Consider the following 12231-nt stretch of genomic DNA (forward strand, 5'->3'; position numbering starts at 1 on the left):
GATTTGTACAGCATGTTCACAAAGACTTGGCTTGCTTTCTTGATATTGTGTTTTTCAGACCATGCTAACAGCTATATCAATGAGTGCTATCGCAACAAATGGAGTGGTACCAGGTAATGAACATCTTATGAACAAAATTTCCAAATCATTGGCTGCCAGTTTTATCCATATACCTGCTGAATGTTTTGAGGCAATGCCTTGCAGTTGCATTGAAACTATTTTAACGGGTTGTCTTTCTAAGGTTGGATGCTGGGAGACAGTTGCTATAAAAAAATCCAACTCCACAGGCTGGAATCCACCTTTAGAATTCCTTTGTCTCATGATGTATTTACTTTTCTAATCAAACTGTTTGTCTTGGCCATTTTGTTTTGCAGCTGGAGGCTCTTATTTCATGATTTCAAGGTCACTTGGTCCTGAATTCGGTGGTGCGGTTGGTCTGTGCTTTTATCTTGGAACTACTTTTGCAGGAGCCATGTATATACTTGGTGCCATTGAAATCTTATTGGTAAGTTGATGCAAAGTAACTCTTCCTTTGAATTTCCTTTTTTTTCATTGTGTGCACATACCCCTTGTTCCAATATTCCTTACATTTATCTACGTTAAAATTCATCTACCACTAATTACATTATTGCATTTGGTCCAGATGTTCCTGAATTATTATTTTTCTTCCTCAAAGGCAAATCATATATTATTATAAGAAGTGGTCCCCACCAATCATTTTTAAGAATACATTGAACCTGTTATTAAAATGGTGGCCCATAAAATGCAACTCCACATTATACATGATGTGCTATAAAAGTGGTACACATGAAGTGTAAGCGGATCTGCATTATATATCAAAATGTGTTTTAATGGGGTCTGATTTTAATGTGAACAAAAGAAGACCAATTCCTGTTTTGACTGGAGGTTACACTCTGAGCTTGATTATACAGCATGGTTATTTCTTGTGGATTGAATCTTTTAAAGTTTAAAGGAAACCTCGGCATGTGTCACTGTTACCCACTCTGAAACCGCGTCAATTTTTGGCTGATCATAGAACAGTAGAGATGTTCTGCATGTTAATACATGTACACTGACCTAACCTGAATGAAGGAGGAAAGTACTGGAAGGGTCTGTTATGGTAAGAATTAAGATTGCATGTCTCAGCAGGACAGTCATTTATGCAGCAGGGAAAAAGAGCAGATGTCGAAAAAGATTAGGAAGTTATAGCTTAAATCACTCAAGGCAATGAAAACTCCTCCACAGCATAAAGACTTTCATTTAAAAAACAAAAAGCTAGAGTGGTGATATCCTGATTTTAATGATTAACTTGCAATCCTCTCTACCTCTGCTTCTTGGCACAGGAATGACGTTTGATGTGCTGTCAAGTTATTAGATAAATTGACTGAGGCACTCGCCTCAAAGTATTGTTTTCAAAACAGTCTTGCACACTGGCCTTTAAATGGGCCCCGACTACAAGTAACTTTCTCAGGGCATAGCCTGAACAGCTCGAAGCTGCGACTGCAGACAATTTTAAACCTTTGTTAGGCAAATTGGCTCAACACAACAGGGACTTTGAACATCCTGTCTCTATCCCTGTGGGCTACTGCTGAAATAATCAGGTGTTGATTGTACACACAGTGGATTTTCAACATTTCTATTTTTATTTCAGTTCTTAGCAAAATTCTTCCTGATTTTTACTGTGTACATTTTTTTCTGCCTTTGGGTTTACAAAGCAGCATATGATACAAGTGTGAATAAAAATATTAATTGGGGAATGCTGTACTTACAATATTTGAAACATTTACATTAACCTCTTGGAATGCATTGTAATTCACTTTTAAGAGGTAAAGCTGTAGGACAATATTCTCCTATGAGTAAAATGAGATTTTTGGTTTAAGTGTAAAGAGAAAAAATACAGTCAAACCTGTTCAACAGAGCTTTTTTAAAAAAAGAGTGGCAACTGGTTGGATTAGACAGTTGGTTGCTGCATAGGGGTGGTATATTATAGAAAATCGGTCAGTACTGTTCCAGAGCGATTGTTGACAGCAGGTGGTTGCTTTAACAGATTTGATTATTGAAGGAGAATAATTTGTTGAGCTGTTAATGACACATTACTTGCTTTTCTTTTAAGCTGCAGTTACTAGTTACAAATAATGCATGTTCCCCTTTGCAGCGTGAACATTTCAAATGGTTATATATTTGTGCTTTTTGATTTTGTTCCTATTTGGTATAATTTCTAATGGATCCTAATTCCCTTTACTTTCAGACCTACATTGTCCCTGCAGCAGCGGTATTCAAACCTGTTGACTCAAATGAGTCTGGTGCTATGCTGAACAACATGAGACTCTATGGGACAATTTTCCTTGCTTTTATGGGCTTAGTTGTCTTCATAGGAGTCCGATATGTTAATAAATTTGCCTCCTTATTTTTGGTCTGTGTGATAATATCCATCTTGTCCATTTATGTGGGTGTCATTAAAACAGCAGTCCATCCTCCAGAATTTAAGTAAGTGATATCTTTGCTGTGTTAGCCATTGCTTCTGTGTTTTTTTAAAAAAGACTACAATTTGTAACAGTTAAATTGTTGGAAAAATAGCTAGTGTTTGAGTAAGGCTTCCCTTATTATTCCAAAAACCTTAATATAAGCAACAGTATGCAACATCACTCATAATGTGCCCAATCTATTGTTACAAGCTCTGTAGAAAGAAAATGTATGGTTATGTGTTACTAATGGAAAAGTAAGACATTTGTTAGCATTCTCTTGATTGCTGGTAGTATTTCTACATACTGCTGTCAGCCAGAGCACTTATAGAGAAAATGGTTTTCGACATAACAATACCCATTCATGTTTATTTCTTAGAATTTGTATGTTAGGAAATCGAACACTTTCCAGAGGTTTGTTTGATGTTTGTGCCAAGACCACTATTGAAAACAATGAAACCGTGGCAACCCAGCTGTGGGAATTTTTCTGCAACAGTAAAAATCTAACCACGGATGATTGTGACGAGTATTTTGTTCACAATAATGTGTCTGAAATCCAAGGGATTCCTGGTGTGGCAAGTGGCATTATATACGGTTTGTACAAAATGCATATTATTTTGTTGTTTTTATTACTAATGTGATTTGTTTAAGTGTTATTGAATTACATAGCTTGCTGGGTTCTATATTGGATTCAGCAATAGAAAACTGCATGCACATTTACTTTTCTATTTAACAAAAGTTTGTAGTTTCCCAATTCCTGTTCTGAATTGGTTTGAATACAAATGTTCAATCATTGGTGGCCATCTTCATGTTTACTAAATGTGCAAGTTTCAGCATACTGGATGGTTAAAGGACCAGACGTATTTGGGGAAACTCCATCTAGTTCCTGGATGGCTAACGTACATAGTCCATGTACTCTTCGTACTTAATTGGCCCAAAAATAAAATTTGAGCATTGAGTGGGATGTTCTTATCTGAACTGATGTGCACTTTACAAGAAGCTGATCTGTCAGATGTATGTGCCGTTGAAAATGCCTTTCATTTACACATAACTCTTGTGAGAAGGAGATTGCACCAGAATGTTCATTTTTCACTTGTTCTTAGCAGCCATCCAAGTATTCACAGATGTTGTGTTGAAGTGCCAAATAATAATAATAAAATAATAATCCTTGCATTTGATATAGTGCTTTTCACGTCTTCTAGATGTCTCAAAGCGCTTCACAGAATATGCTGTAAAGTGAATTGACCATATATTTGTGGGCGAAACACGGCAGCCAATTGCGCACAGCAGTGTCTGACAAACAGTCGTGGATTAAAAATGATCAATTTATTATTGTTACAAATAAGAACTCGAGTTGAATTCTTTGTATCAACTGATATTTTTTATTGTGTTTCCACTTGCGAATTTTTCAGTTTTGAAAGATGGAGGGAAATTTGAGAAAATGGTTGGTGAGGAGTACCATTTTAGGATTACTAGTGGGTTTTCAGTCGTTGATATTAGGGTATCGGTCAAAGAGTTTCAGATTTGCACATTTTAATAACTTTAGCAGCTTTGACACTTAGATCATATTCATCCTTCCTAACTATGGGTGTTTGTTTGGATTATTTTCTTGGAAACTTGCCAAAATGGAAGTTGTTTATTAAACCAAAGCTTGTTCAATTTTGTTGCAGAAAACCTGTGGAGCAGGTACATGACCAAGGGGGAGATACTCGAAAAGCAAACGTTGCAATCGGTTGAAACTTCTGGGCCAAAAAAGTATATACCCATCTATGTTCTTGCAGACATAACCACTACTTTTACCATGCTGGTTGGCATCTTCTTTCCTTCAGTAACTGGTGAGAACACTTTGAATATTCATTGATACATGAGAAAAAACATTTTCACTCTGTTGCTATAAATAGCATTTCTGCTATACTCTTCCTCTCCCCTCCCTTCCAGTTCAACATTTTGTTTGGCACCTCGTTTAGGCTATTTTTCCCCCACTCCCATTGACATGTGCCAAATATTATTAGGCAGGCAACCAACCTGCTCCAAGACACTGCTTAGAATTGGTTGTTGGAATAAGTGAAGCTTAATATAATTTTCCCATTATTTTTGCCTTCTGTAGGGAAGTTTCTAACATTTATTTATTTTGGTTCAGGTTCTCTTTGTTGCTTTGCATTTTTTAAACTTGCATTTTTAAATTTTTATTTGTCCATCCCAGTTTGTGCCTTGGTTTTATTTAAACTGTGGTATTATAATAGCATTGATTTACTGCTTCTTGGAATAAAGTACCTTTGATCTTTTGGTAGAGAAAAGGCAATGGTCCTTATCATAAGCTTTATTTGGAAATGTGTTTACAATTTTCCATTTTCATTTCTTTATACTGTAGGCTTTCAATTGTACTCATTCTTGTGTTTACTGAATATTTTTAGAAAAAAGAGGGAAAGCAATTAGTTAATAAAATTAAAATACAGCATTAGTTAAATAGTTAGTCTCTTATTGATGTTTTTAATGTTCTTTGCTTTTTACCTTCCAGGTATCATGGCTGGTTCAAATCGATCTGGAGACCTGAAGGATGCACAAAAGTCGATTCCTGTTGGTACAATATTGGCTATTGCTACAACTTCACTAGTTTGTATCCTTTTTACACTTCAGAAAGTGGTTAGTTATTGATCATTCAAAGTTGAAACCAGAATGAGTAAGCTAACTGCTCCAATGGCCAGATGTTGTGATTCCCAACCAGAAGGTTCACAAGTTTGAGTCAGTCTCTTGCTTGTTCTGCTGTATGTCTTGCTAATTATCAGCCTTCCACTAGATGGCATCAAGTGAACAGAGTACTGTGTCTGAAAGGAGAAAGCAAGGCAGACCAGTGTTGAACATGGGTTCCAACTCTTATCAATTAGCAAAAGTTGTATACTGACTCACGCTGAATGTAAACGGTTGATTCCAGTGAAACCCAATTTCCCTCTTCCACCAATATATAATCATTGAACTTTGGTTCATCCCTTGGTGTCCAGTGAAGATACCATAGACGGTAATCGAGGAAAGGGGACCGATATGAAATAATTTTATCCTGTCAAAGTAATTTATTGAACTGACTTTTACTTTGCTTTAACTGAAACTCCAGACCTGAGTAGTGTGGTGTTATTTGGCGCCTGTGTCGAAGGTGTTGTCCTTCGCGATAAGTAAGTATTGCATTATTTTTAATAACCTGAAGCGCTTTATTTAAATTGCCCAGTTGCAAAATATTCTGCATAATATTTTTCAATTCCATTATGTGTGCAATTGGCTACCGCATTTCACCCACAAAATATACAATCAATACACTTTACAGTATAACCTGTGAAGCGCTTTGAGACGTCTCGAAGACTTGATAAAGTGCTATATCAAATGCAAGGATTATTATTATAAAAATGTTAATTAAAGCATGTCTATTTGGTCAATGGTGTTTTGCTCCACATCCCCCGCCCCAACCGCCCTACCATCGGTGGCCGGGCCTTCAGCCTCTCAGCCCCTAGGCTCTGGAACTCCATCCCCCAGTGCCTTCACCTTGTTTCCTCCCTTTCCTCCTTCCAAGGTCGGTCTCAAGACCTTTCTCTTTGACCGTGCCTTCAGCTCCCCTCTCGTTCGCTCCCTCCCTTCGCCCCACCCTGACCATTTCCCCCCTGCTCGGGTCCTGACTCAACTGTCCAGCGCCTTGGGACGTCCTCAGGACGTGAAAGGCGCTCTAAATGAAATCTTGTTGTTGTTGTCAAAGCTATACTAAGATCCAAATATAATATCTATTATTTTTAAATAGAACACCTAGATTAATCAGGCCTTCTTCTCTTCCACAAACTCATGGGGACTCCCCTTTAAGCTACTGTATCAGATTGGGTGCAACCTTCAGATGTCCTATCTATGATTGTCCACCTATCAGATTCTTTCTATGATTTGTTTCTTTGATGCTTTATTGTCATAGAGATCTGCTAGTTGTGTTATCTAGAATTTGATGGTGTTTTTTTTTCTTTCTCTAGATACGGTGATGCTGTTAATAAGAATTTAGTTGTGGGAACTCTAGCTTGGCCTTCTCCCTGGGTTATTGTGGTTGGTTCCTTTTTCTCTACATGTGGAGCCGGTTTACAAAGCTTAACTGGGGCTCCCCGATTGCTACAAGCAATTGCTAAGGACAATATCATTCCTTTCTTACGGGTCAGTACAAACTTAATTGCTTTGTTAAACACCCCTATTGTTGTTCATCTAAATGTGATCATCAACAACAAGATTACATTTGTGTAGCGCCTTTCACGTCGGGAGGATGTCCCAAGGCACTGGACAGAGTACAGCATTTCAGACCCGGGTTGGGGGGGGAAAGGGGGGTGCTGATGGCATAGTCAAAGAGGAGGGTCTTGAGATGGGACTTGAAAGAGGCTAAGGAAGGGGCGAGTAAAGATGAATTAACAATTAAATATTTATTTCACATTTACAGCATTAGGAAGTACAGATTTTTTTGATCTTTTAAGATCCTGACTGTATTTTGAAATGCAAATCTATGTGTAGGTGTTTGGACATGGAAAAGCAAATGGTGAACCAACTTGGGCTCTTCTTCTGACGGCTATAATAGCTGAACTCGGAATACTGATCGCCTCACTTGATATGGTGGCTCCCATTCTCTCAATGTAAGTAGACGTTTTTGTAACGATTTTTTAAATTAAAAAAATTGAGTGGATCATATTTTTAATTCATGATTTAAAAAAAATCTTTTTAAAAGAATAATCAATTAGAATACAACTCCAAATTTCGTTCAGTGAGATACAAATCCTAACTATGTTCCATGGATTATGCGTATCATGTGGATTAATAAAGATCCAGACTGTAGGTATATCTTTGTAGGCATATCAAGGTATCTCCTTAGTATCTATCTTAAGCTATTATGTAATGATGAAATCTGCTGGATACATTTGCCATTCATATTTTACAGGTTTTTCTTAATGTGCTATTTGTTTGTTAACCTGGCTTGTGCAGTACAAACACTTCTGCGAACTCCCAACTGGCGTCCCAGATTTAAATACTACCATTGGTAAGTGCCTGTATATAAAGGGCTTGATGACTTGTCTAATTGTCCTAATATTTCATTTTAAAATTGTGCAACAAATTAGAAGATTATTAAGCTTGTTCCGATTTTGAATGTTTAAATGGAAGCAATTTAAAATTTTGATGTTGTACCTAAGAGGCTTCAAATTCAGAAATGTGTAAAACAAAATTATTTTATTTATTTTTTTTACTTTCTGTAGGGCTTTATCATTTTTAGGCATGAGCACATGCCTTGCTCTAATGTTCATTTCTTCATGGTATTACGCTCTTGTCGCTATGCTTATCGCAGGCATGATTTACAAGTATATTGAGTACCAAGGGTAAGTTTAAAAAAAAGTTAATTTTTTTTGCAGATTACAGTTTTGTTTTCATGACTAATGTTTGACCCAGTTAAAATATGTTTTTTTCCTTTCTCTGAAAATAACTGATTCATGATACCTTGCTCAAATTTGTTAAACAGCTGGTTTCTGAGCAACTAGCTGTTTTTAAAGATGCTGAACAAAGAAGTGATTAAGGAATCTCATGTATCTTAACTTTTAAACACATAAGGAGCATGTTAGATTTACTGAATAGGGTTTTATCTGGAACTCCATCCCACAGTCCCTCCGTCTCGCTCGCCACTTTCAAGACCCACCTCAAGACCCTCCTCTTCAACCGTGCTTTCGATCTCCCTGCTTCACCCCCCCTGCCCTCCACCCTCTCCCACCCCAACCCCCAGCTTGGTCCATAACTGTGTCTGTCCAGCGCCTTGGGACGTCTTCCCAACATGAAAGGCTCTATACAAATGTAATTTTGTTGTTCTTTTATGTTCCTATTAGCACTTGATTTTGTTTACCCTGGTATTTGTTCTAAAATACATCAGGATTGTCATCTCGCATAATCGGGATTAGTAGCAAACTGGGAGAAAAGTACAAGCAAATAGCGCAGCATTAGATCTATTGCATAAATGAGCACTGACTTTGTACAAAGAGTTCAACCATCTTAATTGGCAGTATTCATTTGATTTTAATTATAGCAGAGAATTCTGTGCCATGGTTTTATTTGGGAAATTTGGCAGTTGCTTTGTTCTCTAACAAAGTGAAAACTAGCAAGTAGGTTCTCGTAGTGAGATGCCCTCATTGATGAGCTTGGGATTTTGTTCCCCATTGCTTTCAAGTGTGGAAAAGCACTGTAAAAGTAGCTTAAATATTGTGTTACACTCAATGCTACAAGGCGAGGTTAAACTATATTGAAACTGCTGTCATCATTAATAAATTTCCAATCGCTCCTGCCTTGACAATTATTTCAATAATGCTGATCAATATGATATTAACAGGCTTAATTTTGTCTGATTTCTGCAGTGCAGAAAAAGAGTGGGGTGATGGTATTCGGGGTCTGTCTCTGAGCGCAGCTCGTTATGCTTTGCTGAGGCTGGAAGAAGGTCCTCCTCATACTAAGAACTGGAGGTAAGTTTAGAGTTGATTTGGAGATTATATCTATGTTATTATTCAGGGTTTGCAGTAACATACTCAAATCTAATATGTTGATCAGTTCTTCATTTCTTTCATATTTCCTACCTGAAGGAGGTTTTCTTCTAGTCCAATCATCCATTAGAAGTGTTCTAAATATTGTAGTCCACTCCTTTGTATTGATAGACAGACATTGTATGTAATGGATCTTTTTCAGAGTGCACATTACCCCAAATGGTGCACTCTTGGGAAAAAAAAAGTTGTTGAATTATTGCACTAAATTGTGAATGCTTTTTTCCCTAGGCCTCAGTTGCTGGTACTGCTGAAACTAGATGAAGATTTACATGTGAAACATCCCAGATTGCTAACATTTGCATCTCAGCTAAAAGCTGGCAAAGGTTTAACTATCGTTGGCTCAGTCATTCAAGGGAATTTTCTAGAAAACTACGGAGAAGCACAAGCCGCTGAACAAGTATGGCTTAAATGTTACATTTTTTTGAGATGAGGTGCCTTCTCATCCTCATTAAGGTTAAGGCAGTGAGTATTGGGGAATGGAATACATTACCATTATTGTCACCTGGCCTAGAATTTAGACTTAACTGCAGCTGTGGCATCTTATTTTATTTGTCACTTAACACTGAGTTCAGATACAAAATGAATTTGACATCAACAAAATCTACTTGTACAGTTTTACCAAAAGTGAATGGAGAGTGCTCAAACCTGTGCTTGTCAGAAGGCTAATAACCAACTAATAACTATCCTGATTGGGGAGGGAGGGGAAGGGAGAGAGAGGAAAAAGTAAGTGGGGGGTCTCTTTGGGGCTGGTGATGCACCGAACAATGGAAGATTGGAATTGAGTTGATTTCTCCGTTGCAGTCTCATAGCCTTTTGCCTGAGCCAGTCAGGTCTGTCGTATTATTGACAGCACTTGGAGAAACAAACCAGTCACTGGAGGCTGGAATTCTTCCCACTTGAATTATGTATAGTTTGATTATTGTTACATGTATAATTTTCTTTTCTTCATTCTAGACAATTAAAAGCATGATGGCCATAGAGAAGGTGAAAGGGTTTACTCAATTGGTGGTTTCTTCCAAGGTTCGAGAAGGCATTGCACATTTAATTCAATCTTGTGGACTTGGTGGAATGAAACACAATTCAGTAGTTATGGGTTGGCCTTATGGCTGGAGACAGAGTGAGGATCCCAGAGCCTGGAAAACTTTCATTGGTAAGATTTACTCAAGAGTGGAATTTTTTTTAAAATAAACTGAATACTGACCGTATGATTACAATATCACAATCTCTATGTGAATGCCATCATGCACCTGTGGTTGCTACTTTCTCAACAGCTCAACTGTTTATTTCCCAGAGAGGTTGAGGCAATGCTGTTATTTGGCAGGTTTGCTCATCAATTTTTTTTGTAGGCTGATAGCAAGTCAGTGCACGGCATATTTAATCACAGATCTATTAAATCTATAATGTTCTTGGTGTACTGACTGTAGATAACTTGCAGGTTTTGTGATTTACAATTAACCACAGTGTCTATAAATCAATGGTTTTCAATGTTTACTTACTGAAAGTCTTGGTGATTGCAACAAAGCTAATTTGTGAATAGCACAATTGTATTTCTTCCACCCCAGATTCAAGTTTTCAGCAGTTAGCTTATTTGATTCATATTCCAGTGTGTCTTGTTAGTAAGAAAATGCCACTCCCAAAATAACACTGATCCTATTTCCAGACACTGTAAGAGTCACCACAGCTGGTCACCTTGCTCTGTTGGTGCCCAAGAACGTCTCCCTCTATCCAAGTAATCATGAACGCTTTACTGAGGGCCGCATTGATGTTTGGTGGATTGTGCACGATGGGGGCATGTTGATGCTGCTCCCTTTCCTCCTCCGACAACACAAGGTACAAACTAAGTAACGTGAACTGTAGTAGTTTTGAAATTTTTTTTCAGTGTTAGAAATTTCAAATATACATGGCAATGTCCCATCTGTAATAGCTGGAATTTATTGCTGGGTGTCCAATTTTGATAGTTTGCAGTTAACAGTCACGCTTCATATTTAATTCATGATGAAAACTAAAAAATTGTAATTGTTTAAATCAGAAGACTGGTTCGGTTGGGGAAGGTACAATGAATGACTGTGCCTCCCATTTCTTTTAAATGGCACTGGTAGCACAAATTTGCAACTCTTGGTTGAGAGAACTGATTCTGAAACTTGTCACGTACCATGGCTTTGCACAAGACAACTAAACAAATGCAATAACTCTTTGTTTCTCTAGATTGGAGCAACAATAAAAGCTTTTTAATAAGTCCATCTGCAAGGCAACTTTAAATAATTAAATGTTTTGTTTATTTCTAAAGTCATTTATAAAGGTGGGGGGAGGAATTTAAAGGATTTGCTGTTATTTTGGAAGAGTAACTACATGCAGTGGACCAAGATGTAAATGGAACAGGCTAATGAGTAAGCTACAGGGATAAGGGGAAAAGGCAGGTCAATGGGACTGAAATGATTGCTCTTAAAAGAGCCAGCACAGACGAGATGGGCAAAATGCCTATGCTTTGAATTTCTATGGTTCTAAGGTCTACCAGCTGGGCAATAAATCCATATCAGCTGATAGTAACATTTTATTTTTTTCCTCTTTGTTGGAAGTCATGATCAAATTGTTTGTTTGTATTTAGTGTGGTTTTACTTTAGCAGCTTCTGACCGTAAATGGAAATTTAACACAAACTGTTCCTGCGCAGGTCTGGAAAAAATGCACGATGCGCATTTTCACTGTTGCACAAATGGATGATAACAGCATTCAGATGAAAAAGGACCTTGCAACTTTCCTTTACCACCTCCGAATTGAGGCAGAAGTTGAAGTAGTTGAGATGGTGAGAAATGGTGAAACCTAAAGTATGTTTTAGCAACATTTTTATTGGAGATATAATTTCTTATAATAATGTCATCAAATTCTGTTCTCAGCACGGCAGTGATATTTCAGCTTATACATACGAAAGAACTCTGATGATGGAGCAGCGGTCACAAATGTTGAGGCAGATGAGGCTATCCAAGACTGAGAGGGAAAGAGAGGTATGATGGAATACAATTTAAATATTCTGCATTATTTGATTTTATTTATTTGTTGGTATTGATATCTAATGGAATGAGCACTCTCTGAAAGGACGCATCATGCTTATCTCATTCTGGAGAGTATTTGGTCTAGGCTCACAAGAGCCAAGTCTCAAGGACCCCAGAATGTGTGTTGGAGTACTGTTTGGTTT

The 12231-nt window shown here is 37.5% G+C and overlaps 1 protein-coding gene across 1 annotated transcript in view; it reads left to right on the forward strand.

Moving 5' to 3' along the window:
* LOC103176105 (solute carrier family 12 member 4) overlaps positions 1 to 12231 on the forward strand; it is a 34135-nt gene that overhangs the window by 16478 nt on the left and 5426 nt on the right. The window contains exons 5-21 of the mRNA XM_007889491.2: positions 59 to 113; positions 375 to 505; positions 2249 to 2487; positions 2842 to 3056; positions 4133 to 4297; positions 4981 to 5079; positions 5572 to 5629; positions 6461 to 6635; positions 6984 to 7102; positions 7405 to 7503; positions 7718 to 7837; positions 8858 to 8962; positions 9269 to 9437; positions 9995 to 10190; positions 10701 to 10870; positions 11710 to 11841; positions 11933 to 12040. Coding sequence (XP_007887682.1) covers positions 59 to 113; positions 375 to 505; positions 2249 to 2487; positions 2842 to 3056; positions 4133 to 4297; positions 4981 to 5079; positions 5572 to 5629; positions 6461 to 6635; positions 6984 to 7102; positions 7405 to 7503; positions 7718 to 7837; positions 8858 to 8962; positions 9269 to 9437; positions 9995 to 10190; positions 10701 to 10870; positions 11710 to 11841; positions 11933 to 12040 — 2355 coding nt within the window. The remainder of the gene's footprint in view (positions 1 to 58; positions 114 to 374; positions 506 to 2248; positions 2488 to 2841; positions 3057 to 4132; positions 4298 to 4980; positions 5080 to 5571; positions 5630 to 6460; positions 6636 to 6983; positions 7103 to 7404; positions 7504 to 7717; positions 7838 to 8857; positions 8963 to 9268; positions 9438 to 9994; positions 10191 to 10700; positions 10871 to 11709; positions 11842 to 11932; positions 12041 to 12231) is intronic.

This window comes from Callorhinchus milii, unplaced genomic scaffold (genome assembly GCF_018977255.1).
Source record: "Callorhinchus milii isolate IMCB2004 unplaced genomic scaffold, IMCB_Cmil_1.0 Scaffold198, whole genome shotgun sequence".
NCBI classification, from domain to species: Eukaryota; Metazoa; Chordata; class Chondrichthyes; order Chimaeriformes; family Callorhinchidae; genus Callorhinchus; species Callorhinchus milii.